The sequence below is a fragment of the Bos taurus genome, chromosome 4 (assembly GCF_002263795.3).
Source record: "Bos taurus isolate L1 Dominette 01449 registration number 42190680 breed Hereford chromosome 4, ARS-UCD2.0, whole genome shotgun sequence".
NCBI lineage: Eukaryota > Metazoa > Chordata > Mammalia > Artiodactyla > Bovidae > Bos > Bos taurus.
In genome coordinates, this window is record NC_037331.1 from 71,147,774 (window position 1) to 71,174,235 (window position 26,462).

General features: G+C 41.0%; 2 protein-coding genes across 15 annotated transcripts in view; one reads left to right on the forward strand and one right to left on the reverse strand.

The window, feature by feature from the left end:
• Positions 1-26,462, forward strand: part of GSDME (gasdermin E) — a 104,831-nt gene that overhangs the window by 59,244 nt on the left and 19,125 nt on the right. Inside the window, exons 7-10 of one of the 2 annotated variants that reach the window (XM_024990908.2) lie at positions 2,271-2,398; positions 3,289-3,484; positions 9,697-9,770; positions 14,191-14,443. In XM_024990908.2, the coding sequence (XP_024846676.1) occupies positions 2,271-2,398; positions 3,289-3,484; positions 9,697-9,770; positions 14,191-14,421 (629 nt within the window). In that variant the 3' untranslated portion in view covers positions 14,422-14,443. Of the gene's footprint in view, positions 1-2,270; positions 2,399-3,288; positions 3,485-9,696; positions 9,771-14,190; positions 14,882-26,462 lie in introns of those variants that run through there. The other variant, NM_001193112.1, reaches the window with a different exon arrangement.
• PALS2 (protein associated with LIN7 2, MAGUK p55 family member) overlaps positions 19,811-26,462 on the reverse strand; it is a 165,352-nt gene continuing 158,700 nt past the window's right edge. For all 13 annotated transcript variants that reach the window (XM_059885904.1, XM_010804340.4, XM_015469877.3 and 10 more), the window contains one exon: positions 19,811-26,208. In XM_059885904.1, coding sequence (XP_059741887.1) covers positions 26,032-26,208 — 177 coding nt within the window. In that variant the 3' untranslated portion in view covers positions 19,811-26,031. The remainder of the gene's footprint in view (positions 26,209-26,462) is intronic.

A 26,462-nucleotide genomic window follows, 5' to 3' on the forward strand; every position in this document is an offset into this window, starting at 1 on the left:
AGCAGTTCCTTTTGCTCTCCACAGCACTTTGTGTTTTAAAAAGTTTTTGTGGGGGAGTAGGTTGGGAATTAGTAGGAGTACAGTATATGGTAGAAAAGGAGATGGGCAAGGAAAAAGAAAAATGAATAATTTTTCACTTCCACTTTACTAAAGAATGCTAGGAGCAGCTCAGAATTTCTGGCTTGGAGGGTAAGAAGCCCCCATCAATGGGGCTTCAGCGAGTCCCAAACCAGAGGATAGATGCTTTTGTTTCTGTAGCAAAAATGTCAGTGTTGACAGAATTGGCAGTGAAGGCCCACTCTGAAGGCTTTCCTATCTAACGCCAGGGCTGCAGGCCTCCTCCTGATGTTTGGGTGTGATTTTCAGCTGCCACTTAAGATTAGAACCACTGCAGCCTTAACTGCATGCACTACAGGGAAGTGACAAGACAGGATGAGCTTTCTTATAATTTCCTTTCCCATTAGTCTACCCTGCAAGCTGGCCATTCTAGTCAGCCGGGGGTGGAGTAGGGAGGCTGGGTGGTTTAGGCGGGAGTAGGGTGGGGGCCTGCTTCTGTGCCCTTAAACTCTAGAGCAGCCAGGACAGCCTTTCTATCCAGGCTGGGGGTGGTGAGGACTAAATTGGGTTTATAGGGCAGTTTTTTAGTATAACTGTTGTTGGAATTTGACATCAGCAGAGGTGGTGCATTTATGTATTGCTATCCATCCCTGTATATGGAAGCTTTGGGTTATCAAATCTTGTTTTCAAATTCCCACTGGGCTTAAATTACTAGAAGCTTCTGACTGTCTTAAAAAAGGAAGATTTTAATGGGAGAGTCTCAGGCATCCTGAAGAGGGTGTTGAATGATCCAGCTGGGGTTCTAACCCATTCTCCAGGACAGGTAAAAAAGAATGGGGAAATTGGCTATCTTGTGTTTGCCTAATGAAAATTATGCTAGCCCCTTGAAGAGCAGAGTACATCATGAGAAACGCTGGGCTTGAAGAAGCACAAGCTGGAATCAAGATTGCCAGAAGAAATATCAATAACCTCAGATATGCAGATAACACCACCCTTATGGCAGAAAGTGAAGAAGAACTAAACAGTCTCTTTATGAAAGTAAAAAAGGAGAGTGAAAAAGTTGGCTTAAAGCTCAACATTCAGAAAATGAAGATCATGGCATCCGGTCCCATCACTTCATGGCAAACAGATGGGGAAACAGTGGCTGACTTTATTTTTCTGGGCTCCAGAATCACTGCAGATGGTGACTGCAGCCATGAAATTAAAAGATGCTTACTTCTTGGAAAGTTATGACCAACCTAGACAGCATATTAAAAAGCAGAGACATTACTTTGCCAACAAAGGTCCGTCTAGTCAAGGCTATGATTTTTCCAGTGGTCATGTATGGATGTGAGAGTTGGACTGTGAAGAAGGCTGAGCGTTGAAGAATTGATGCTTTTGAACTGTGGTGTTGGAGAAGACTCTTGAGAGTCCCTTGGACTGCAAGGAGATCCAACCAGTCCATTCTAAAGGAGATCAGTCCTGGGTGTTCTTTGGAAGGACTGATGTTGAAGGTGAAACTCCAATACTTTGGCCACCTGATGCGAAGAGCTGACTCATTTGAAAAGACTCTGATGCTGGGAAAGATTGAGGGCAGGAGGAGAAGGGACGACAGAGGATGAAATGGTTGGATGGCATCACCGACTCGATGGACATGGGTTTGGGTGGACTCCGGGAGTTGGTGATGGACAGGGAGGCCTGGCGTGCTGCAGTTCATGGGGTTGCAAAGAGTTGCACATGACTGAGTGACTGAACTGAACAGCATGCATTTCATGTTAAAGGATACAAAATCTGCAGTGTACTGGAAAGATACGAAAAATAATGCATTTTGGAATTTGTGTGGCTCTGAAGCTTTGTAAAAGTCCTAACTGATGTTTAGTAAGTTAGACTTGATAATTTAATAATAATTGCAAATGACTTTTTCAGGAAATTGATTAGACTTAATTACTGTTTAGTGAGTCATCAGGAAAAGGTCTGAGACAAAACTTGGCGTCCCTCTTTTCTGTCTGCCCATCCTCCCTTTCCTTCCCCATTTCTTTCTTCCTTTAATAGTCTGGTTAGTGAAAAACACACAGGGTGGTATTTAACACTCTTTATTTCTGAGTTCCACTATTGACCATGCAGCTGGAAGTGTCTATGAAAGAACAGAGGACAGTTCTCTCTGAAATGCCTGAGTTTCTGTCCCTAGTTCTAGGGTAAGTCATGAGACCTGGTGTGCTCTGCTGTGTTCACAGCCACTCTGCTCTTAGAGAGGAATTTCCATCCCTTCATGGAGTTGCCCGAGCAGCAACAGATAGCCCTGAATGACGTCCTCCAGGCGGTCCTGTTGGATGAAGAATTACTGGTGGTCCTGGAACAAGTGGTAAGACTGGAGACACCTCGAGGCAATGTCTCTGCCTATTTTTCTGGGCTAGGTCTCTCGGGATAAGAGACCTTGAGCTAGGGTAAAATCGTGTTTGAAATTTCTTCACCTCCTTTTAATCCTAAAGCTGTTTTTGTTCTTAGTCGTAGCCCCTTAGTTTTCTAACTGTAGAAGGGTAGCTGAGGTGCAGAGTAGAAGGGTGTATTGGTTTCCTAGTGTTGTGACAAATTACCACAAACTGCAATGTATTCTTTTACAGTTCTGGAGGCCACAAGTCTAAAGTCAAGGTGTCATCAGGGCTTTGCTTCCCACAGACTCTAGGAGAGAATCCGTGTGTGCCTGCTCCAGCTCTGGGGAGCTCCTGGCACCCCTTTGCTTGTGGCCACATCGCTCAAGTCTCTGTCTTCATGTGGCCGTCTCCTTTTCTGTCTCTTAATGGACACACCCCCACCCCTGGATTTAGGGTCCACTCCAATCTAGGTTGATCTTGAGATTTGCCTTAACTACATCTGCAAGAACTTCAAATAGGGTCTTATTGTGAAGCTCTGGGTGGACCTATATTTGGGGACCACTGGTAAAGAAGCCGCCTGTCAATGTAGGAGACATAAGAGACACGGGTTTGAGCCCTGGGTTGGGAAGATCCCCTGGAGGGGAGGGCATGGCAACCCACTCTATTATTACTACCTGGAGAATCCCATGAACAGAGGAGCCTGGTGGGCTACAGTCCATAGGGTCGCAAAGAGTGAGACAGGACTGAATTAGCATGTATGAATGCACCAGCTCACGGTGAGGGTTGTATGTCGTGAAGGCAGAGGCTGGGTTGTGTCCGGCTTCACCTCTGGCTTTACTACATCTGTCTCTCTCCCCACCCCCCCAACCTCATCCCGCAGTGTGATGACATAGTCAGCAGCCTGTCACCCTCACTGGTGGCTCTGGGGGAGCTGAAGCCATCACAGAAGCACAACCTCACGACCTTCCTGCGGCTGGTGGGGTGCAGTGTGCAGGGCGAGCGTCTGGGCTCACAGGATGTGGTTGACAACCAGAAACTCTTCTCTACAGCCTTCTTCTTGGTCAGTGCGCTAGCAGGTATGGATCAAAGGGAAAAAAAGGGAAGAAATGCTGTTGCCTTGAAATTGCTTTGCTTACTGTGTGGGAGATTTGGTTCCCACCTTTTCAAGCAGTGCAGGGAAGATAAGCAGGAGAGTTTACAGCACTGCCATGAAGTCATGGACTTGCTGCTAGCCTCCTCCACTCTCTTGGAGAGGACTTTCTTTCCTCTCCCAGGGAGGGCCGTCTGCAGGCACACCCCCTCACCCACACAGGAAACCACTTCCCCAGACAGCCTGTGATTCACACTTGAAAGCCACTGCTACTCAACATTGCCAGGCATCATTTGGCAACTGCTATCTCCCCGTGTTTCGGTCCTTCTCATCCTCTTGTTCCTCTTTGCAAACTTATGGCCCTATCCTGAGTGCAGCATTGTGGCCATGAGAGCAGGGAGGCTGCAAAGAGCATCCCAAAGCACTAGGATGCTGAGCCCAGCGCCTTCACAACCTCCGCACCCATCCTGGCCATCCAGTTATCAGTGAGCTGTGGAGCCCGCCCTACACTTCCGTACCAACTCCCACCCAGAATGCAGCATGCCAGAGGGTCTGTGGGACCAGAACGAGGTCATCCTGTATGAGGAATTTATTTGTCTGCACCGGGTCTTTGTTGCAACACGCGAGATCTTGAGTTGAGATTTAGTTCCCTGACCAGGGATTGAACCTGGGTCCCCTGCATTGGGAGTTTGGAGTCTGAGCCACTGGACCACCAGGGAAGTCCCAGAAGCTGGACTTTTACTTCTCAGAGAGGCAAGAGCTGACAAACTAGCCCAGTCTTAGTCCCTGCAACTTCTTTTCAAGGTGGACGTTGAGTTCCTGATACATTTCAAGAGTTCCTCCTTAGCACCGCCCTGGAACAAAAGCCCAGGAATCTTCAGTTTTTGAATAACGAGAGCAAATGCCTCTTCCAGCTCCATATGCCAATGAATGTATGCTCCATATCTTATTCCATGTCATGGGTAAATGTTTTGACTGGGACAGGATATAAGACGAGAGCCCTGTGGAACTCCACTAGAGACCTTTCCCCCAATGTTAATCATTATATAAGAGAGTCTAAAAACAGGCATTCTATCAGGAGCTGATCTACAGGCCAGAGTTCTCTAGCTTTTGAGAAGCCTTTCCTTCACAATTTACCTTGACTTTTGTATGTTGGGAGGTTTTTGATTACACTGATTTCAGTCTACCTAGTGGAAATCAGTCTTTTCAGATTTTCTATTTCTTTCTGATTCAGTGCTGGTGAGTGGTATGTGTTTAGTTTATTCATTTCTTCTAGGTTGTCCACAATACTCTTTTATGATCTCTTGTATTTCTGGGGAATCTGTGTAACATCTATACTTTCATTTCTGATTTTATTTGAGGCATCTCTTTTTCTTGGCAAATCTAGCTAAATGTTTTGTTAATTCAGCTTTTCAAAGAACTAGCTATTCATTTCATTGATTAAAAAAAAAATCTATTAGTCTGCTTTTAATTTCCACCCTCATCTTAGTGATGTCCTTCTCCCTACTAACTCTGGGTTTCATTTGTTCCTTTTGAGGTATAAAGTTAGTTTGAGATTTTTCTTGTCTCCTGAGGTACCATTTATTGCTGTGAGCTCTCCTCTTAGAACTGCCTTTGCTACATCACATAAATTTTGATGTGCTGTATTTCCATTTGTCTAAAGGTATTTTTGAGCCATTCTTTCCTTATTGGTTTTCTGTCTGATCTAGCCATTGATGAAAGTGGAGTATTAAAGTCCCCCACTATTATTGTATTGCTGCCCATTTCTCTTTTTAGGCCTATTTGCTTATATATTTAGGTGCTCTTATGTGCGTGCACGCATGAGTGCTCAGTTGTATTTGACTATTTTGCGAGCCCATGGACTGTAGCCCGCCAGGCTCTTCTGTCCATGGGATTCTCCAGGCAAGAATACTGGAGTGGGTTGCCATTTCTCCAGGGGATCTTCCTGACCCAGGAATTTAACCTGCAGCTTCTTTACTGCTGAGCCAAAGGTGATGCTGTGCCGGATGTGTACGTATTCACAGTGTTGTATCCTCTTGTTGGCTTGACCCCTTTATCATTGCGTAGCACTCCTGTCTCTCATTACAGTGTTAAAGTCTGTTTATGATATAAAGATGGCCTATTAACCCCCGTTTTCTTTTGGTTTCGGTTTGCATGGACTATCTTTCCTTCCCTTTTGTTTTCAGTCTGTGTATGTCCTCACATCTGAAATGAGTCTCCCATAGGCAGTATAATTTTTTTTTTTTTTAAATGTATCCATTCAGCAACTCTGTACTAAATTCTCCAATCAAAAGACAATTACATTTAAAGTGATTACTGACAGATATGTACTCACTGCCATTTTGTTAATTATTTAGTGACTCTTTGGTAGTTCTTTTGTTCCTTTCTTCTCTTGCTCTCCTCCTCTGTGACTTGATGATTTTCTGTAATGATATGCTTAGATTCCTTTCTCATTTTTTTTTGTGGTTACCATGAGGATTACATGCCAACTTAAATTGTTACCAACATAGTATGTATAACAGTCTAAGTTTAAACACATTCTAAAACTCCACATTTTACTTTCCTCTCCTGCCATTTTACGGTTTTGATGTCACAAATCATATCTTTTTATCTTGCATATCCCTTAAGAAATTACTGCATTTTTACTGCATTTGTCATTTAACCTCATACTAGTTTTGTAGGTGATTAATTTACCCTTCAACATTAGATTATTATGAATTTTACTATATATTTACCTTTACCAGTGAGACAGATTTATTTTCATATGTTTTATTACTAATTAGTACTCTTTCATTACAGCTTAAACAGGTTCCTTTAACTTGTCTTGCAAGGTTGGTCTAGTGGTGGTGAATTCCTTCAGCTTTTGCTTGTCTGCAAAGTTCTCTCCCCTTCAATTCTGAATGACAACTTTATCAGGTAGAATATTCTTGGTTGCAAGTTTTTTTTTTCTTTCAGTACTTTCACTGTATCATACCACTCCCTTCTAGGATGCAAAGTTTCTACTGAAAAATCTAATCTGCTGATAGCCATATGGAGGGGTTCCCCTGTAACTCTTTTTCTCTCGCTGCTTTTACGATTCTCTCCTTGTGTTTATGTTTTGACATTTTAATGTGGTCTGGGTCTCCTGGGTCTGAGTTTGTTTCCTTCCCCACGTTAGGAGAGTTTTCAGCCCCTTTTTTCTTCTTCTTCTGGTATCCCTAGGTGCAAATGTTGGTTTGCCAGATGATGTAGCATAGTTTCTTGAGCTGTGTTCGCAAAAAGATGCTGCTCCAATTGGGTGAATTCCACTGCTTTGTCTTTTGAGTTCAGTGATCTTTTCTTCTACTTCATCTAGTGTATGGCTGAAACCCACTAGTGTCTGTTTTGGTTCAGGTACTGTATTCTTCATTTCTGTGACTTAATATTTGGTATTTTCCTGCATTTTCTGTTTCTTTGTTGAAGTTCTCAGTGTTCATCCGTTCTTCTCCCAAGCTTGTTAAGCAGCTTTAGGATCATAAAGCTGCTTTTTGAACCCTTTAACAGGTAAATCACTTATATTCTTTTCATTCAGGACCTTTTTTGAGATTTTTATCTTGTTCTGTTTGGGACATTTTTCTCTGTTTCTTCATTTTCCTTGCTTTTCTGTGTTTGCTTCCATGCATAAGATAACACAGTCACCTCTCGCAGTCCTGAGGGAGTGGTCTCTCGCAAGAAAGAACCTTATTGTTCAGCCTTGCCCTAGCTCTCTCTTTTTTCTCAAACCTCTGTGATTGTTCAAGCAGCTTATTTTTAGTGGCTCCCAAGAGTTGAGGGTTTGTCAACACCTGTCAGTGTCCCAGAGAGGGGCTCAGACAGCACTCAGATTCAGGCTGGTTAGAGGCCAGACCTTCAGGCAGAGCTTTTAAAGTATATAAATATATATAGACCACAAGTGTAAATCCCACGAGCCAGAGCCTGGTGACCTGGAAATGTCATCTGGGTGGCAGTCACAAAAATCACAAGTTCCTTTCCAGGAGATGTCAGCACCCTGGAATGAGGCAGATAGAGCATAAAGGGTGGGGTTCAGGCCCTCCACCACAGGGAGAAGCTCGGGGTTTGAGTTCCCTCCTGAGTGTGGGTCGTGGCACCAGAAGGGCGCTTTACAGGGAGATTGTGCTCGGCCTCTCCTACCTGCTGCCGTGGGCTTTTCTTCCTAGTTCACCTGATGTGTAGGGAGTCGCTCGGCAGTTTGGGGTTTTTTCAGAGGAAACTCTTCCACGTGCTGCTGTAGATTCAGTCTGTCTGTGGGAGGTGGTGAGTTCTGGATTTTCCTGTGGTGCTATCTTGGACCTGCCTCCTTGTCCTTGTTTAAAGCACTGCAGTCTCAGCATCTGGCTGGTCTCCTGGAACCCTTTCTCCACCATTCTGTGACCTTAAGCATGAACTTCCCAGATCTCATCTGCTAAATACTTAGAATATGAAAGATCAAAAGTCATTTCAATTCCATAAACAACTGAAGAAGCCTCTACTGTGTTTCAGGCACTGCCAGATGCTGAGGTAGGAGAAAAATCAACATCCCCACCCTCAAGGGAATTAATCAAGGGAAGTAAAGTAGTAAAATCAGATGGTAGGCTTCTCACGTGGTCCTAGTGGTAAAGAACCCACCTGCCAGTCTGGGAGACCTAAGAGACGTGGGTTCAGTCCTTGGGTCAGGAAGATCCCCTGGAGAAGGGTATGGCAACCCACTCCAGTATTGTTGCCTGGAGAATCCCATGGGCAGAGGAGCCTGGCAGGCTACAGTCCATAGGGTTGCAAAGAATTAGACACGAGGGCCTAAGTGCTGAGTTGCTTCAGTCAAACTCTGCAAAGCAGATGCTATTTCTTCATCCCCATGTCCTCAGCCAGGTTCAGGGTAGGAAATGACCACTGAGTAACATGGAAATAAAGTATTTCCAGGAATAAGGGATGATGATGATTACAGGGGATTCAGGAGTCACCTGAAAAGTGAGGAGATGGAAACATGAACTGGTGAGATGACCGTGACAGTAGCTCAGCCAGGACGTCATGTTCCAGGTGACTGTGTTCCTGCCCTTCACAGCTGTGGGGATCTTTCCACAAGGCAAGGCCACATGTATTTACCATCTTCATCTTCCTGACTTGGAATCAGGGCCTCCTTGAGGATTTGTTGAAAATGGTGGATCCTCTCTGGAGATGAAAGCACACACAAGCTTTAAATGCAGTTTAGGGGGTTCACTGGTAGGACTGTATCTTCAGGGCTGCCCCATGCACCCAGCAGCCTTCCTCTCCTGGGAACAAGCCATGTTTCATTGTCCTCTGCTGGGTTTCAGCCTAAGTAGCACACTGCCCTTTATAAATAAGGCTGCTGATTAACGCAGGAGATGGAGGAGTTCATGAGTGTTCCCTGGGCCAGATGATAGAGCAGATGACTCCTCTTTTGCCTTTTCAGCTCAAATGTTGTATCTCAAGGGATTGGGTCCTTTTAGCAATCTTATCTGTTCTATCCTGGGAGGTATTTAAAACCAGTTTGGAATAACACTCATCTGGATTCCCTGTTCCTGGGGCTGGGAAGGACCCTTCTGGTGCAGCCCCCAGGCATGCGCAGCTCTGTGTCAATCCTGAGAATCGCCAGTGCCAGGCCGGGGGCCCTGCACAATTCTGGGCTCAGGAGCTCTGCTGTGCCAGCCCTTCAGAATAGGTTGAAACAGGCTACATTTTCCCCCTACGACATGACTAGTGACCTAGGTGTAATCCTTTATAGTTTATTTAGTTGTCTGACATAGGCTAAGAAGAAAAAACAACAAACCCGCCCTCCCCCCCACATTTATAGTACTCAAATGAGGAAATATGCTAGGAGAGGTATACCAAAGATCACTCCCCAAATATTTAGTGGGGTGAAACATAGCTCTTTTGTCACTAAATCCCAGGTTCTTTCTACCTTTCTGTGTTGACTAATTTTTCCTTGAGTCTGTACAGTTCTTTCTGATTGGAGAATTACATGCAAGAAATATCCTCTGGTGAACACAGAGCTGGTTACTTGGTCCCTACATCTATTTTGTAACAGACTGTGCTGCTTGTGTAGCCCGCTTTGTTCATTTATTCTGCAATAACTGAGCATATCTGGCTGGCAGAGGACATCTAAGTTAGGTACAACCCAGGGGTTGGCTCTGCTTCCGTGTATGCTTTCTTTGGGCAGTGACTGATTCTCTTTTTCTCCTGCAGAAATGCCAGATAATGCAGCAGCTTTGCTGGGCACTTGCTGTAAACTCCAGATTATCCCTCTGCTGTACCACCTGGTAAGAACCCTCCCCGAGGGGACCTGGGGTTGGTAGGAACAGGGAAATGAGGGGGAGATGAATACCCAGCAGCTGATAAAACTTGTTAGGCTTTCTCAGCCACAATAGCCCTTCAAAATAGGTTAAAACAGGTATTACTAACCTCACATTCTTTTATACCCTGCCTACATCACACACACATAAGAAAACCAAAGCTCAGAGGGAAAGGAGTTATCTGGAGAACTTGTTAGCAGGGCTTGTCTTTATACTCCAGGTCTCAGGATTTCGGCATTTCTTGGAGAGAATTTTGGCCAAGGCTTGTTGCAGGGAAGGGGCCTGACACCATATTATTTGCCATGCCAGTTCTATGGCTGGACCAGTCTGATTCAGCACTGAATTCAACAGGAAGGTATTCAATAGGACGGCTTTGTCTCAGGGAGACTTTCATTTTCTCTTAGGAATATCATTAGCTTCATGCCCTCGGGAAATGTCATGGCAAGAGTAAGAGTTAAGTAATGATGAGCTTAGCCCTGAAAGTCAAGGTTAAGTTTTCCTTTTTAAATTACAAATTAGGTCATTAACAGAAGGAACCATCGACAGACAGGCCGGGGCAGCTCCTCTAATGTGGCTTCTGCAGGTGTTGCTTAGCCTGGGGCAGACAAGCAAAGCATCCCTGGTTACTTATTTTGAGGCCTGGTTCCTAAGGGCTGATGCCATCATGCTGTTTAGACCCAAAGAACTAAAGCCTGGAACTCTGCGGCCAGGTCTGTAGAGCAGGTGCTGGGGTAGACTGCCTACATAGGACCCTGCAGTTTGTTACTCATCTGCCCTGGGAACTTGTCGGCATGGTGGTTACTGCCTTTGGTGCATCCTTGTGTAGCAGAGACCTGTGGAAACTGCAGCGAGGCATCATTCCAAGAAGCAGTTCAGATGTCATTCACAACTGAAAGCAGAGCCTCACCACCCAGAGGAATGCTGTGTTCTTGTACTTTGACCACAAAAACTGAACTACTTGAAAATGAACCAGCATGAGATTGTCCTGCAGCCAGCTGAGGGTAAATGCTGATGGTGCAGTTTGGTTATGGAAATGATATGTATCAGTATCTAATTGTCTGCAACGACAGTAGTCCTGCTTTCATAGCTTAGCTCCCTTTCATAGCAACTGAATATTTAGTATTTCCTAGGTCAGCCCCTTACCATGTATTTACAAAGCCATCAACTGCATTCAGGAAGTATATACAAAAAGAAAATACTACCAAGACCACATTAGGTAACACTCTCTCCCAACCAACTCACACTTGGTCGTCATCCCTGAAGGTCTGCTCTAGGATTTGATCCCACATCACATTCACCAGAATTCAGCTGCTGGTGTTCTAGGAGTAGCTCTTAGAATGCACTTGGAGTTCTAGCACAGCTGGTATTCTACTTTGGCGTAAAACTATCCACCCATAGAGTCATTTGTTTATATTCAGTAGCCCCACAAAAGTAAACAAATAATTTTTCTTTAAAGACCTTCCAGAGTGTCTTCATATAATCTCCCCTAGATATCGTAATAACATTTCTTAAGACAGCAAGGCTCCTGCTGGAACTTGGGTATCTTATATTTCTTATAGGGATTTACTTAGAGCAAGGTACAAAAATCTACCTGCATTCCTGTCTTGTCTGGTGGCCAGAGTAAGTTTGAGAGGCTTTCTGAAAGGCTTCTGAAAGAACAGTGTCAAATACACTCATACCTTTGCAAACTGGTGGAAGAAATGGTAAGAAGGTGAGTTTATAATCATCTAGAGAGAATGTTAATTTCACACCTCCACTCCTTCAGGTGTGACTGTAGTCTCTCTCATACCTAGAAGTGCCTCTGGGTGCCTGGGGTTGGCAGATGTTCAGAGAGGCAGGCAGGGTTTTGCTGGGCACTTTTCCACCAGACCCAGGACACAGCGAACTGTGCTGTTGGCAGGCTTCAGCCTTCGCCAGTGGAGCTCATTCTTATGTCACCAGATGTGGTCATGCTTAAATAAGAACAGACCAGATCCACTCTCTGGGCCACATGGTAAGGGAAGCTTCTGGTTACTGGGTGAATCTACAGGTGTATGGATCTGTAAGGCTGGTTTTGATAACAGACACAAGAAGGTTTATATGCAAATGAGTGCCATCCTTCGGCCACTGGGGCAAGCTGCGTATTTCTTTTAGTAAGGCTGTCAGTGCTCAGGACATGTCTGGAATTCTTTTGGAGTCCCTTCAGATTCAGTTAAAATTCACGCATACTTTATAAGGCTTCATTTAAAATTTTACTCTCATTACTAATTTGATCAGGTTCTGAGTGCCTGTTTAAAATTCATATCTACTGGCAAATTTGTAATTACTACAGACTAAAACCAAATGTATCAGAGGCATTGCTCAAGACCCTAAAAGCAAAGCTTCCAATGTTCTGAGCAGTTGCGATTAGAGCAGCGTCTGATGTGACCTCTCTGAAGAAGTGAGGGTCTGTGTTCCAGGTGGGGTATAAGGTGAGCATGCCGGACAAGGTCCCTGTTCTTCTGGGCAACTTAGGTTTTAATACACAGAGCAAACAGGGAATAGCAAGAAGATAATGTCAGATACAGTAAGTAAATGAAGGCAATAAGATAATGTAATAGTGGCTGGGAGGTGGGAGTAGTGAGTGAATCTATGGAGAGAGGGGTAGGAGAGACCCATTATGTGGCATTTCAGCTGACAACTCAGAGATGAGAAGGAAAGTTCTATGGGAACTCTGGAGGAAGGTAGAAGGAAGAGGAAGGTTGAGGCAGAGAGCATCAGTAAATAAACTATGGTACCTACCTTTGAGGAGTTTATGCAAATATACATAGGAAATTCTAACACTTGGATTAAAGTAAAAAAAAAACTTTATGCCCTGTGTATAAGAAAGTTACATTCTGACCTTTCTAATCTACTGGAATTAATGGATCCAATAGAAGGTAGAATCCAGAGAGTAGGGTTTTGGTCAGAGGACTACTTGGACAGTAAGGAGATCAAACCAGTCAATCTTAAAGGAAATCAACCCTGAATATTCACTGGAAGGACTGATGCTCAAGCTCCAATACTTTGGCCACCTAAAGCAAGGAACTGACTGATTGGAAAAGACCCTGATGCTGGGAAAGACTGAAGGCAGGAGGAGAAGGGGACGAAAGAGAATGAGATGGTTGGATGGCATCACCGACTCGATGGACATGAGTTTGAGCAAGCTCCGGGAGTTGGTGATGGACAGGGAAGCCTGGGGTGCTGCAGTCCATGGTGAAAGGTTGTTGTTGAATCACGTGAATATACCGGGATTCTTGGCCCCCGGAGGAGAAGAATTCAATCTGGGGCCAGAGACCAGGCTTGATCGCTCAGAGCTTTTGTGTAATAAAGTTTTATTAAAGTATAAAGGAGATAGAGAAAGCTTCTGACATAGGCATCAGAAGGGGGCAGAAAGAGTACCCCCCTTCTAGTCTTCAGCTGGATGTTATATAGTCACTAGCAGTCTGTTAATGAAAGAAAGGAATGTCTTAAAATTCAGAATGGCACCAGGCCCCTCACCCATAAGATGCATTTTGGGATAATCTTGGCACCAAATGGCTTATCCTGGGCCATAAAACGATTAACTTGAATTTTGAAGAAGGGCAGACCTTCTTCAAAACCATACAAATAGTTTCATTTACATAGATTAGGGGAACAATATCTGAGTATAACATACTGGTTTGTCAAGTAGGTTCTGGGCCAAGAGGCAGAACCGACTTGGAGACAGAGTTTGGGGTAAAGGCATAGTACATCAGCATAGCTTAAGACAAACATTTCCATAAGAAAAAGGCATTGGTTATCTCTAGGCTCAAGAATAGCTAACTTCAGGCGAAACCAGGTGTCATTATGGCAACACAGTATTTTAAGAGAAACCTCCCTTTAAATTTGTATAGAGGAAAAAATATTGCTAGTTTGTTTCCTCCTGCTGCTTAAGAGAGATAAAAAAGTCTGACACTTGCAGGCTATTTCCTCCATTTGGAGACCCCTGGCCTTCCTGCCTGTTACCCTCTCATTTTCATGGACTCCAGTCCCCAGGTCTTGGTCTACAAAGACTGTGAAAAGTTTGTCCTTTCTTCCTCCTTGAGAATTCCAGACCCCTCTCTCCTTGGGGACCCCTAGATTTCCTATCAACCTGCCTAGGAAATGACTCTCTCAATGGGGTTGCAAAGAGTCGGACATGACGGAGTGACTGAACAACAACGGGCGACTCCAGGCAAAGTGGATAAAGTCAGGCCTGAGCCAAATATATCCTGTCACAGTTCAAGGGTTTTCCCTGTTCTACTGGAAGAATTTAAACAACGTAACTAGTTTTTTTCCCCATAATTAGCTAGAAGTGCTAATGGTATTATCCGATGATGTGGACTTTCTATAATGTTTTTTGGTGATCTGTTTACATGTGTCATTTTAGCTCCGTGCTCTGTCTCATGATGGTGTGTCTGATCTTGAAGACCCAGCTTTGGCTCCTCTGAAAGATAGAGAAAAGTTTGGGATCGTGCAGCGTCTGTTTGCCGCAACTGACATTAACCTGGAGAGAATGCAATCATCCGTGAAAGCTGCCAGCAGGGAGGACCCTAACGTCTTACCACTGATACTTTACATCAGCCTGAGTGGACTCTGTGCTTTGGGCAGAGCACAGTAACAGTGTCACGTGCGGATTACAGGTACAGGCACACCTCATTTTATTGTACTTCATAAAGTGAAGTTGCTCAGTCGTGTCCGACTCTTTGCGACCACATGGACTGTAGCCTACCAGGCTTTTCCGTCCATGGGATTTTCCAGGAAAGAATACTGGAGTGGGTTGCCATTTCCTTCTCCAATTGTACTTCATAGACAATGCATTTTTTTTTTTTTTAACAAATTGAAGGTCTGTGACAACCCTGTGTTGAGCAAGTCTATTGGCACCATTTTCCCAACAGCATTTGATCACTTGTGTCTGTCACATTGTGGTAACTCTCCCAGTATTTCAGACTTTTTCATTATATGTATCATGGTGATCTGTGATCTTTGATGTTACTATTGCAAAAAGATTACAGCTCGACTTGCTGAAGGCTCTGATAATGTTAACATTTTTTAGCAATAAAATATTTTTAAGGTATATACATAGTTTAGGCATAATGCTATTGTACACCTTAACAGACTATAAGATAGTATAAAAATAAGTTTTATATGCACTGAGAAACCAACAAGTTTGTGTGATTTGCTTTACTGTGGTGGTCTGGAACCAAATCTGCAGTATCTGAGATCTGCCTCTGCGTGGTATCAGCTAAGGCTGGCTACTTTTCAGCATCACCAAATACTGCCTCTGGGGCTTAGGTCACCATGGTAAACGATCAAGCAGATGAATTTATCTAATAGTTTAAGAAGTGGTGGCTTTTTGCATTACAAATCACCTTGAATTCAGCTACCAGTTACTCTGTACAGGGTTTTTTCATGGGAGGCCCTCCTGTGCTGCTAACCCAGTGTCCGAATTATAGACCCCAGCACCCCAGCTGGAGGAGGGTGGAGAATTCTAAGCCAGAGTAGTCAGACCTTTTCTCTGCAGGAAAAAAAATAGGTCCATTTATCACTTTATTTTCCCCACTTTCTGTTAAACAAAATAGATGAGGCTGACACTTTGATCCAAAAATTCATTTTAAATTATGAATGCTGTGGGGAGGCAATTTCTCTTCATAGAAGGCTACATTTTGAATGTGCTATATGCTATGCAGTGACTGAAAAATGAACTGTAAATGCCACTAGAGAACATAGTCTTCTGCTAAACAAAATTATGCTAAAAAATAACCTAACTGCAGGACATACTTCTCCTTAGGGCCTAGTATATATACATATATATGCATTTTATTTATTTGACTTTGCTGTGCTTTGATCAATGTACCAATCCTATGTCTAGAGCAGTGTGCTGATTTTGCATGCATGTTGGATGTTTAATTTGTAAAATGCTACATATTGTATCAAAGGAACTTTGAACTGTATTTTTCTTGTTTGTTCTGTTTTCATATCCTGCTATAAATAGCCTGAACTGTCTTCTGAGTGCCCCTAATGCCAATGCTAATATCCACTGGGGACCTGAAGCCACTTCTGCTTTCCCTCAGCAAAAAGTCGCTGCTCGAATTCGACTTACTTGGGGGGCAGCAGGCAGTGGGGATGAGGGCTAGCAGCTGGAACATGCTATGTTACTCAGCACCTGTTTTTATCTCAACATCGCCTACTTATTCCATTCCTGTGCTTCAGATTTTAATGAACGTTAGTTAATAAGCAAGAAATGAAGAAAATAACCCTTTCATTACGTCTATTAAAAATCAGACTAAATCATGTAGCTATTATGCAAATATTTAAGATATGTAAGAAAGAAAGAGTTGTAACTGTGGTGGCAACAACATAAAAAAATAAGCACCTCATACACAAATTGGAAAGGAACGCAAAAGTCAAAATAGTTGTGCTGAGATGGTGGCACTATACCTGTTTTTTTCTGCTTTTCTGAAATAAAATGAGTATAAAGAACATACTGCAGATAGAATGTGTGATATGAATCTACTTGTATGAAAAACAGATATCCATGTATCTCAATGCCTGGGAAATCTCATTTAAGAGGTCACAAGAAACCCAACAGGGTCTGCTTTGAGGAAAGGATTTAGAGGTTGGGACAAGAGGCATTGGTCGGGGGCGGGGGGTGAGATGGGGTGGTTCATCTTTTAGAATTTTGTATGTATTATCCTGAGTTAAAAAAATAACAAAACCCTCCAAACATTAAAAACTAGACACAGACTTAAGACAGAAAGAAAAGAAGCCATCCAAGCAAGTACTGAAAGTTTGGGTTACATTAAACAGCAACTGAGGGAGTCTCTTTCCACAATGGCCCTAAGATTGGCCAGTAATCCTGTTGGACTGTGTTGTAAACATTAGCGATTGAAAAAGATGTGGGCATATGCTGCTACAGCAGATTCCCACTGGGATGTGGTGGATGAGGTAGTGCTGGGCTCCAGTGAGGGTGAGATAGATTCTTCTAACTAACTGGTATCCTCAATATTAAATATTAACTTTAAATATACCTTTAATTACTGCTTGAGATTCAGAACCATCCTTCTTTTAGTAATGAGATTTGGAATCAAGTCCTAGTATCCCAGAACACCTAGAAAACAGATAATAAATATAGTAGTATTTCCTAGAACAGAACAGCTGCCTTAACTCTATTTCTACAACTACTTCTGTTTCATAAATGGGGATAGAAGAAATGCTGACACAGTTAGTGTGGTGTGGCCCAAAAATGGCCGATAAAAGGTGTTCATGACCTAATAAATCCCTAGAACCTGGCAAAAAGGGTGTTTTTAAGGTACTGGACCTTGAGATGGACAGATGACCCTGGATTATCTGGGTGGACCCTTAAAGAAACCAGAAGGGTTAGTGAGAGATGGATCTGGCCAAAGAAAATGCAGAAAAAATGAGGCATGTGAAGAATTCAGAGCTGCTGCTGGCTCTGAAGATAGAGGAGGCTGGTTCAAGGACAAGAGAGTAGTTGGCCGGCCAGCCAGCAAGGAAATGGGGACTTCGATCCTACAACTGCATGGAAATGGAGACCACCACCAACCTGCAAAAGCCTGGATGCATATTCTCCTCCGGACCTGCAGGTAAGAGCCAGGGCAGGGCCTGGGAGACAACTTCGCTCTAGCCTCATGAGACTTGTTCGTGAGACTTATGTTGAATTATGGACCTACAGAACTGAGATGATAAGTTTGTGTTGTAAGCTGCTAAGTCTGTGGTAATTTCTTATTGCAGTGACAGAAAACCAAGGTAGTATAAGATGGAAGAGTGAGTCACAGTTGGACCCTTGAACAACATGGGTTTGAACTGCACCAGTCCACTTATATGGACACCCAGCTGTGTTTATTAAGGGAATGATGACTTTATGTAAAACCTAATTTTTGGGGAACATAAGTGAAATACTCGGAAGTAAAACATAATATTTTCTTGGATCAGTCCCCCAAGGCCAAAGAAATAAAGCAAACATATACAAATGGGACCCAATTAAACTTAAAACCTTTTGTACAACAAAGGAAACCATCAACGAAACAAAAAGGCAGCCAATGGAATGGGGAAAATATTTGCAAATGATGCTCCTGACAAGTGGTTAGTATTCAAACTATACACACAGCTCATATGACTCAATTATTGAAAAAACCCAACAAAAAATGGACAGAAGACTTGGAATAGATATTTTCCCAAATAAGACATACGGATAGCAAACAGGCACATGGAAAGATGCTCAACATTGCTAATTATTAGAAATGCAAACCAAACCCAAAATGAAGCATCACCTCAAAAGGGTCTGAATGGCTATTATCAAAAACTCTACAAATAACAAATGTCAGACAGGATGTGGACTAAAGGGAACCTTTCTTCGTATGTTGTTGGCAGGAATGTAAATTGGTATAAACACTATGGAAAACAGTATGGAGGTTTGCTCAAAAACTAAAAATAGAACTAACATGATCCAGCAATCCCACTATTTGGAAAAAAACAAAACCACTGATTTGAAAAGGTACACACACCCCAATATTCACAGCAGCATTATTTACAATAGCTAAGACGTGGAAGCAACTCAAGTCCCATCAACAGATGACAGGATTAAGAAGATGTGGTATAGACACAATGGAGTATTACTTAGCTATAAGAAAAGAATGAAATACTGGCACTTGCAACAATGTGGATGAACCTAAAAAGAATTATGCCTAGTGAAGTTAGTCAGACAATTACTATACAATATCACTTATATGTGGAATCTAAAAAATAAATACCAATGAATATATACACAAAACAGGCTCACAGACGCAGAAAACAAACTTGTGGTTACTAAAAGGGAGAGGGACAAATTAGGGATATGAAATTAACAAACTACTGTTTATAAAGTAGATAAGAAACAAGGATTCACTGTATGGCATAAGGAAGTATACCCACTATAATAACCTATGAAAGTGAAAGTGAAGTTGCTCAGTTGTGTTCGACTCTTTGCAACCCCATGGACTGTAGCCCACCAGGCTCCTCTCTCCATGGGATTCTCCAGGCAAGCGTACTGGAGTGGGGTGCCATTGCCTTCTCCAGGGGATCTTCCTGACCCAGGGATCGAACCCAGGTCTCCCGCATTCCAGGCAGATGCTTTAACCTCCGAGCCACCAGGGAACCTATAACGGACTAGAATCTGTAAAAATACAGAATCATTATGTTGTACACTTGAAACTACCACAGTATTATAAAGCAAATATATTTCAACAAAAAAACTAATTCTTTTGGAGACATCAGAAATACACTAGACCAGCAATTTCTGCATTGTGGGGTATGGAATCCTAGAAAACTAGCTTAGGAAACGAGTTGCCAAAGTACCTTTTCTGGAAACAGGCTTCCTGTGCTCACCCACATTCATGCCTCCATCTCTTGGTCGGTCCAGTGGGTCCTCCTCCCCTTCTCATAGCAGACCTCAGGGCTGAGCTATGTGCCACAGAAGGCGTTGTCTTTCCCACCAGGGTTTTTCTTTTCTTGGCTAACTGGGAAATGGCCCTAGTATTCATGCCATCTAAGCGTAGAGGTCTTCTCTTGATCCTGTATTTTAATCTTCCCTGTCTCTGGAATTCTTTAAGTCGTCTTTGAAAGCTATGGAATCTTTGGGCTGGGACAGATGAAACAATAATTAGGGTTTCCTTGTTAAAAAACAAAAGGGAGGCAGGTGAAAAATTTATAAATTTTGGTGGGAAAAATCTGACATTAGAAGCTTTTAACAAAGATGATTAGCAGTTCAAAGAAACTGCCCAAACTCACCTGATACCTTCTATATTTTATTATCTTCAAGCCTTATTTCTACCTAGAAATGAAACACTACATTTTCCCAATATTAAGTATTTATTTCTTTATATATACAAAAATATTTTACCAGGAGTATGCAGTCTCACAGATTGAACATTTCAGTAAATTTCATTTTGGACAACATATTAATATGTGAAAAGAAAAATTTACAGGGACAGTTGCTGAGAAGTCAATACTTAATTGTACTGCAGGTAGATTTTATTTATACAAGGACAGCAATAATGTTTCTTTTGTACAGGTACTAGTAATACAATTACTTGGAAAGCAGTAGCAATTAATTTTAAACTTTTTCACCTTTAGCAGCTTGTTCAGCTTTAATTTTTTGGTTGTTAACAAGTATTTTGCCCTCCATTAAAAAAAAAAAATCTCTTCTACCATCATTTCACAGACTAGAGGTTAAAAAGAGCATGCATATGTGTTCAAAACAAAAATATACCAAAATGAAATGGGGGGAAAAACACCCAAAGTCCTCACATCAAATTTTCATCATGGGTTCTTAATAGAGCTAACATAACATGTGGAAAGTATACCAGATGCTGAACCCCAGTGTTCATTCTTCTAGCAAAATCCAAGATAACATTTTCTTAAACATCAATGTTACTGAAGAAACAGGAATCAGCAGTTCTTTTTTAAAGAGAACACACAGCCAAAAGAAGTATTTACCTTGTATTTCAGTTACAGATGGAGATCAGCTATTCCTCAAATCAAGTTCCACTAAAAAGACTAAGGCATTTCTCAGTTAGACCATGTCTATCAGAACAAAGTATGTTCTGCAAAGTCTGCAAAGGTTACTCACATCACTGCCTGCCTCTTGTATTTAAGAATAAGACGAGAACCACATATTTTAATTGGTAATGACTTATGGTTTAGTGATGGTAATAATATATATAGCAGAGTTTCCCTCATCCTCCAAGCTCCCAGGCCTCCTTGACTGATGTGAAGAAGGTTAAGTTTCAGGCATAGTTTGTCATATTTGTATGTTTCTACCCTGGGTTGCTGTGACTAAAGTGCAATAAAGATATTTATCCCCAACTTTTAAAATAAGACCTTTTGGCTTTTGCTCTGTGTTAGTAACAGTACTTATTCACTGGGACTCAAGACGGATTTACAAGCATTAAGTCATTTAATCTGCCAAGTTGTAAGTGGCATTTACATCATCTGTAGATGTGTTCATTCAGTTTGTGCTGGAGATTAGAAAACAATTAAAGCTGGTAGGGGGAAAAAAAAGAATTGTTGCTTCTGGTCAGCTTTGGTGTATGGAGGCAAGTCAGATTTCTCATAGCACTGCAGTATCAGCCAGTGGCCCTGAAGCAGGTAGAGAACAAAACTAAAAAAAAAAAGCAGTCCTATTGGATTCGTGGTCCCCCAACTGGAGGTAACTGAATATGTTTCCCCTTTTAAAGAAACAAATGCCTTTTAAACTTAATACTATGGGTTGAACCATAGGGCTGCAGTGATAAATTTCAGGCAGAAGAATAAGGTACGCAGCTTTAAGGGGCAAAGATCAGAGTGTCTTCAGATGTAATAAGAGTACTGGATTGCTTACTTAAATTTTGTTTGACTTGTGAGTGGTCTGGTTGGTGAGGAGGAGGATTTCCTAAAGGTCTGGACTTAGAAAAGGATTCTGAACTCAAGACCTCCTGACCAAGGCCACTAAGAGACCAGAACACAACCTCTTTCAGGCTGGAACAACATCCTCACAGCTGTTTTAAAACTGAAGGCAGAATTTCTAAATGGTGTGCACCTATCACTATGTTACCTCCAAGAGAGGTACACTTTAAAAGAACTAAAAAATAAGCCAACTCAGGGCAAATGAATATATATAATAAACAGATAAAGTAGCTTAATAAGGAATTTCCAATTTACCATTTACCTCATCAGAGTTATAAATTACGGTGAAGATAAATATTAAGTTAGCCTTATTTAACAAGTGTATTATTAAAAGGGAGATGTAAATTTTCTCAGTGGTCATATGGTCAGGAGTCATAATTAGGATCTCAGCCAGTAGAAGTGCACCAGCTCTATTTTTATAAAAAGAGAGACTATTTTAAAGAATGCAGTGCAGTGTACTGCAGAAGTAGTGCAAATCATGCTTTTAAAGTCTTATCTTAGAAATGAGATAGCATCATTCCTTCACTTTCTAGTGTTTTAAGGACTCATTTTTGATTCTGTGTACTAAGTCATTCCAGAAACACACAAAGTAATATGGTAAATTATGGAAAACACTAAAAATAAAACTTGAAGCTAGCAAAAATGCAGTTAAAAATAATCTTACCTTAAGAAAATTATAGAATTGTTTTCTTCAGACATATAATGTATATGTAAAAAACGGTATGAATTATTACTCAATTGTATTCTTAAAAGTTTGTGAATATTAACTTGTTCTATATACAATAATCCTGTTATTTAAAATACTGAATTTCTCCTAAGAACTCCAAATCCATTACAGATGTTATTACATGAATTCTCACAACAAATCCAAGAGAAGGGCAGGTACTATAATCTCTAAGCCTGAACCATATCTCAAATTCATTTGAAGGTTTAAATAAGTATTTCCCAGGAGGTTTCCATCCATGACTCTGTCCTTTTTCCCTAAGAAAATAAAATTAGAATACCTTTCTGAGCTTAATTCCAAATATGTTTTTCAGAAAGGGGATTAGTATCTGCCTCAAAGTAAAACCAGAGCCTCTGAAAACTATGTGAAAAGTTTCATAATGTCTAAGAATTTGGAAATAATTAAAAATGTAAGAGCATTAGTTATAATTACATACTGAACATTTTAGTATTATTCATATATCTTGGGAGAATTTTACATATTATACACATAGCTGTATATATATATATTATATATATGATGACTCAAACATTTAAAAAATGACCTGCTAGCTATATACAGAAAACTTCAGGATTGCTTTTTCCATATGTAGTATAAAGACTCATCACTATAAAATTATTGGCTCCCTAGCCTGTGGTTCCTGGAAAATGGGGTGTTGTTTCAGAAGTCATAAAAGTACAATGTTAAGTAGACCAATTTTCAAAACTTTAATATTTACCAGTTTAAAATAATTATACCTAACTCCATGGCTATCCATCTGAAAAATCAACCCCAATCACTGGATTGTGACACTTGTTGTTATCCATAAAAACAAGTACAAATTTAAATGACTCTTTAAAACAAAGATCATCTTCTATGGTCACTGGGATATTACAGTCAAAGCAGTCAGTACCTGGCCATAGTCTATAATGCTACACTAACATATTTTATTGCTAATTTGAATTCTTTTCTAAATTTGTGTTAATATCCAATTTGCTCTTTTAAAGAAAACTTGTCCTTATAAGCTATTATATTAAATTTACTAGATTCTAGAATCTAGGGTTCAGGCTACTATTGCTGTACTGGGTTTATGATATGATTTCTACCTTAGAAAGCTATGTTCAGCAGTTGTATGGTAAAAGTAAACAAAGTCTGATGTATTGGATAGTATTTTACTTGACACTATCCAAATATCAAACAGAAATGGAAACTGCATCATCAAGGCTTGGTTATAATAAAAGGAAAAATTCTACTTGAGTGCATCACATTTATTACACTAGTTACAGTTAAATGACTTATCCAGGGACATCAACTCTATGGATATGGGATATTTGTATATTTAAAAATATATATAATATTTAGCTGTATATAAATAATCATGCCCTGAATGCTGAATGTGGATGCTCACCTGTCTACAAGGAATCCTCAGGTGCATTACTATGTTGGCACATTGTTTCCCAAAAGCATATGCACGCATATTTTTAACAATATTTTTAATGTCACCTTAAGCTATTTTCTCTTCAGTAAAGCTAGTTATCTTAGACCTTCCCTACAGGAGAAGTTCACATTCCCTTGATCACAACTATACTGTCATTGCTATAGGAGAATTCTGGGGCCTCTGGGGCTTCTTGCCCCAGCAGAGCTCTGCTGGTTTCTACAGAACCAGATGGGACTTCACTTTCAAGTTCAATGACTCTTTATTGAAATAGATGAACTTTGCTATAAATTGATTCTTTTTGGCTCTGGCATCTAGATGGAAATGAAATCAACTGCATTGTTCCATTTTATATTAGGAGGAATCTCATGTGTATAAACTAGTTAGTCATGAATACCATTTATAATAGAAATAACTCAAGTGTAGACTGTTTTCTAAATAATGTGCACTTTATACCATGTGATAAGGCCTAAAATATGTCTGATGTAAAAACCATCTCTGTTGTGTCGATGGGTAAAATATCTTGTGGATAGACTTCTTGAGCTACTCCAGTGATCCCCAAGAGGCTGCAGGCAGCAGCTCCAGTGATCCCCAAGAGGCTGCAGGCAGCGGCTCCAGTGATCCCCAAGAGGCTGCAGGCAGCGGCTCCAGTGATCCCCTAGAGGCTGCAGGCAGCGGCTCCAGTGATCCCCAAGAGGCTGCAGGCAGTGGCTCCAGTGATCCCCAAGAGGCTGCAGGCAGCGGCTCCAGTGATCCCCTAGAGGCTGCAGGCAGCGGCTCCAGTGATCCCCTAGAGGCGGCAGGCAGCAGCACGAAGGCACACTGCAGAAGACACCATACTTCCTGAGAATGTGAAAATAAAATTTCTCTTAAAATTTACAGTGTGTTGAGATGCTAAGTCATGGGACATCATCTCGACACTGTGCTTTGATTCATCTTTGAGAAGCCAAGACTTTGATGTAAATGTACGTGGTTTAAAAGTTACCAAAGTTACTAAAGGGTATGATCCATTTTGCTACCAATTTCCTATTCTAGGACAATGAACCTCCATACAGCTACTTGGGTGTTTGGTTTCATTGTGAAAAAGAACAGTGCCTGCTGCTTATTACCATGTATTTTCTCTTCCCTCTGAGTCCTCCGGGCTAGCATTCCATGTGACAGCTTAGCTGAGGGGAAAACAAATTTCAGCAGCCAGGGGTCTGGTGTCTACCACCAGACAAAGATGATCATCAAAGTTTAAGCACCTAACCTGTTAAGTGTGAATACTGTTTATGTGAAAAGCTAGCAGCAGTATAAAATATGGCTAACTTAGTTAAACAATAATCTGCATCTCTGAATATACTTTAGAAGAATTTATACCATCAAAGAATCCTAAAGGAAGATATTAACTGAGATGAATTTTGGAAATTTGTATATATTAATGTATCTAAAGAAGGAGAACTGTTTTCCTAATCAGAAAGTTTACTTCCTAAACAAAAAGTACATTTCCTAACAAATGTAAAAAAATATATAAAACATTATTTAATACATATTATATAATACATACACTGTACATATTATATAATATATATGTAGTCTAGTGAGATAAAACATTTGACAATTTTTTCCAAATTTCATAAATTGTTCAATGGATTTGGTTCACAACACAACAAACTGAAAAAATACCCTAATGATCACATCACACTTCAAAAAGCAAACTGATTGTTCACATAAACCCCCAACTGCAAACTGAGAGGCATTTTTCAGCATCACAGAAATTTTCAGAGGCATGATACATTTGCTGATCATATCCTAATAGAAAACTGTATAAAGCAATAGGTACACTTTCATCAGTTAAACTTTTACAATGGATCAGCTCCCAGAGTCATTCTGTTACAAGGTTTGCAGGATAAGGCACTCTCCCGGCCGGTGTGGCCTCGCTCGCCGTGTACATGTTAACGAAGCATCAGCCCGTCACTGCAACGAATGAGAGTGCAAGGTACTGCTCTTCATTTTTTCACGAGAGAGAGCATGAAGGGAAAAAACTAACATAGCTGCATAAATTAGAACGGATAGCCGTACAACTCTGAAATAATGAAGCTATGTTGCACTGAGCAGACTTCTGATGTCAGATTTGGATGGTGGTAGACTAGCTGTAGCACTGACATTAAAATTCTGCTTCTGTAAGAAATTGAATATATTAGGAAAGAAGGCCAATAAGCCATTATTTTTTCCTAATAAGAGTAGCTGACCCTTCACTAAATACTGAACTAAATGACAGCTTTACAAAACTATTTCAAGTATTCATTATCACAGTGAAAATGTGAGACCAATGTTAGAGTGAATGATTTGAAAATTCCTTGGATGAAAAAGGCAAGGGTACTAAATCAAAACATATACAAAATGCTTCAACGCATTTCTTTATGTGATATGAATAGAAAGATTATCCATAAAAAGTTAGAAAAATTAAGATCAATTATATATTAGTACACCTTCTCAACCACATTTTATATAAAAATTCAGAATAGTGTACTGGTATTTCAATCTACACAATAAAAATGCCTGGACTTGGCAGATATCTTCTATCTGTGCATGTATTTATTCAGTAGGTTTATCTGTTGCAGTCACTTTTTGGAAAGTTTATTTGAATTGTGAACCTTACTGAATCATCAGTAAACCCAGCTGATTGGGACCCACTGTGGCTCCATTCTCAGTTTCTCTATGGCAGTCTGAAGTTTCTCAAAGGCTTTGTCTAGATTGTCATTGATGATGATCAGATCAAAATAGTGGTTGTACGCTCTCTGAATCCGTGCACTTTCATCCACTGTTTTCTTCAAGTCAGAGTCCTGGCAAAGAGTTTCAAGAGGAAAAGTTTACACAATGTATACTTATTGCTCACAATCAACTCAAAATGAAAGAAGAAGTAACTAGGATGGATATTTGAGTGTGATATCAATCCTCAAAATCTAATCTACATAGAGTGCTAAAAAATATATTACCATCTGTTCATATCCAGTCATTAAAGCTGCATTCATGTTTGCATTTTGAGTATTCTGTGTCTTCTGTTTCACTGATACTAAGAGAAGATTCCTAATTAAAG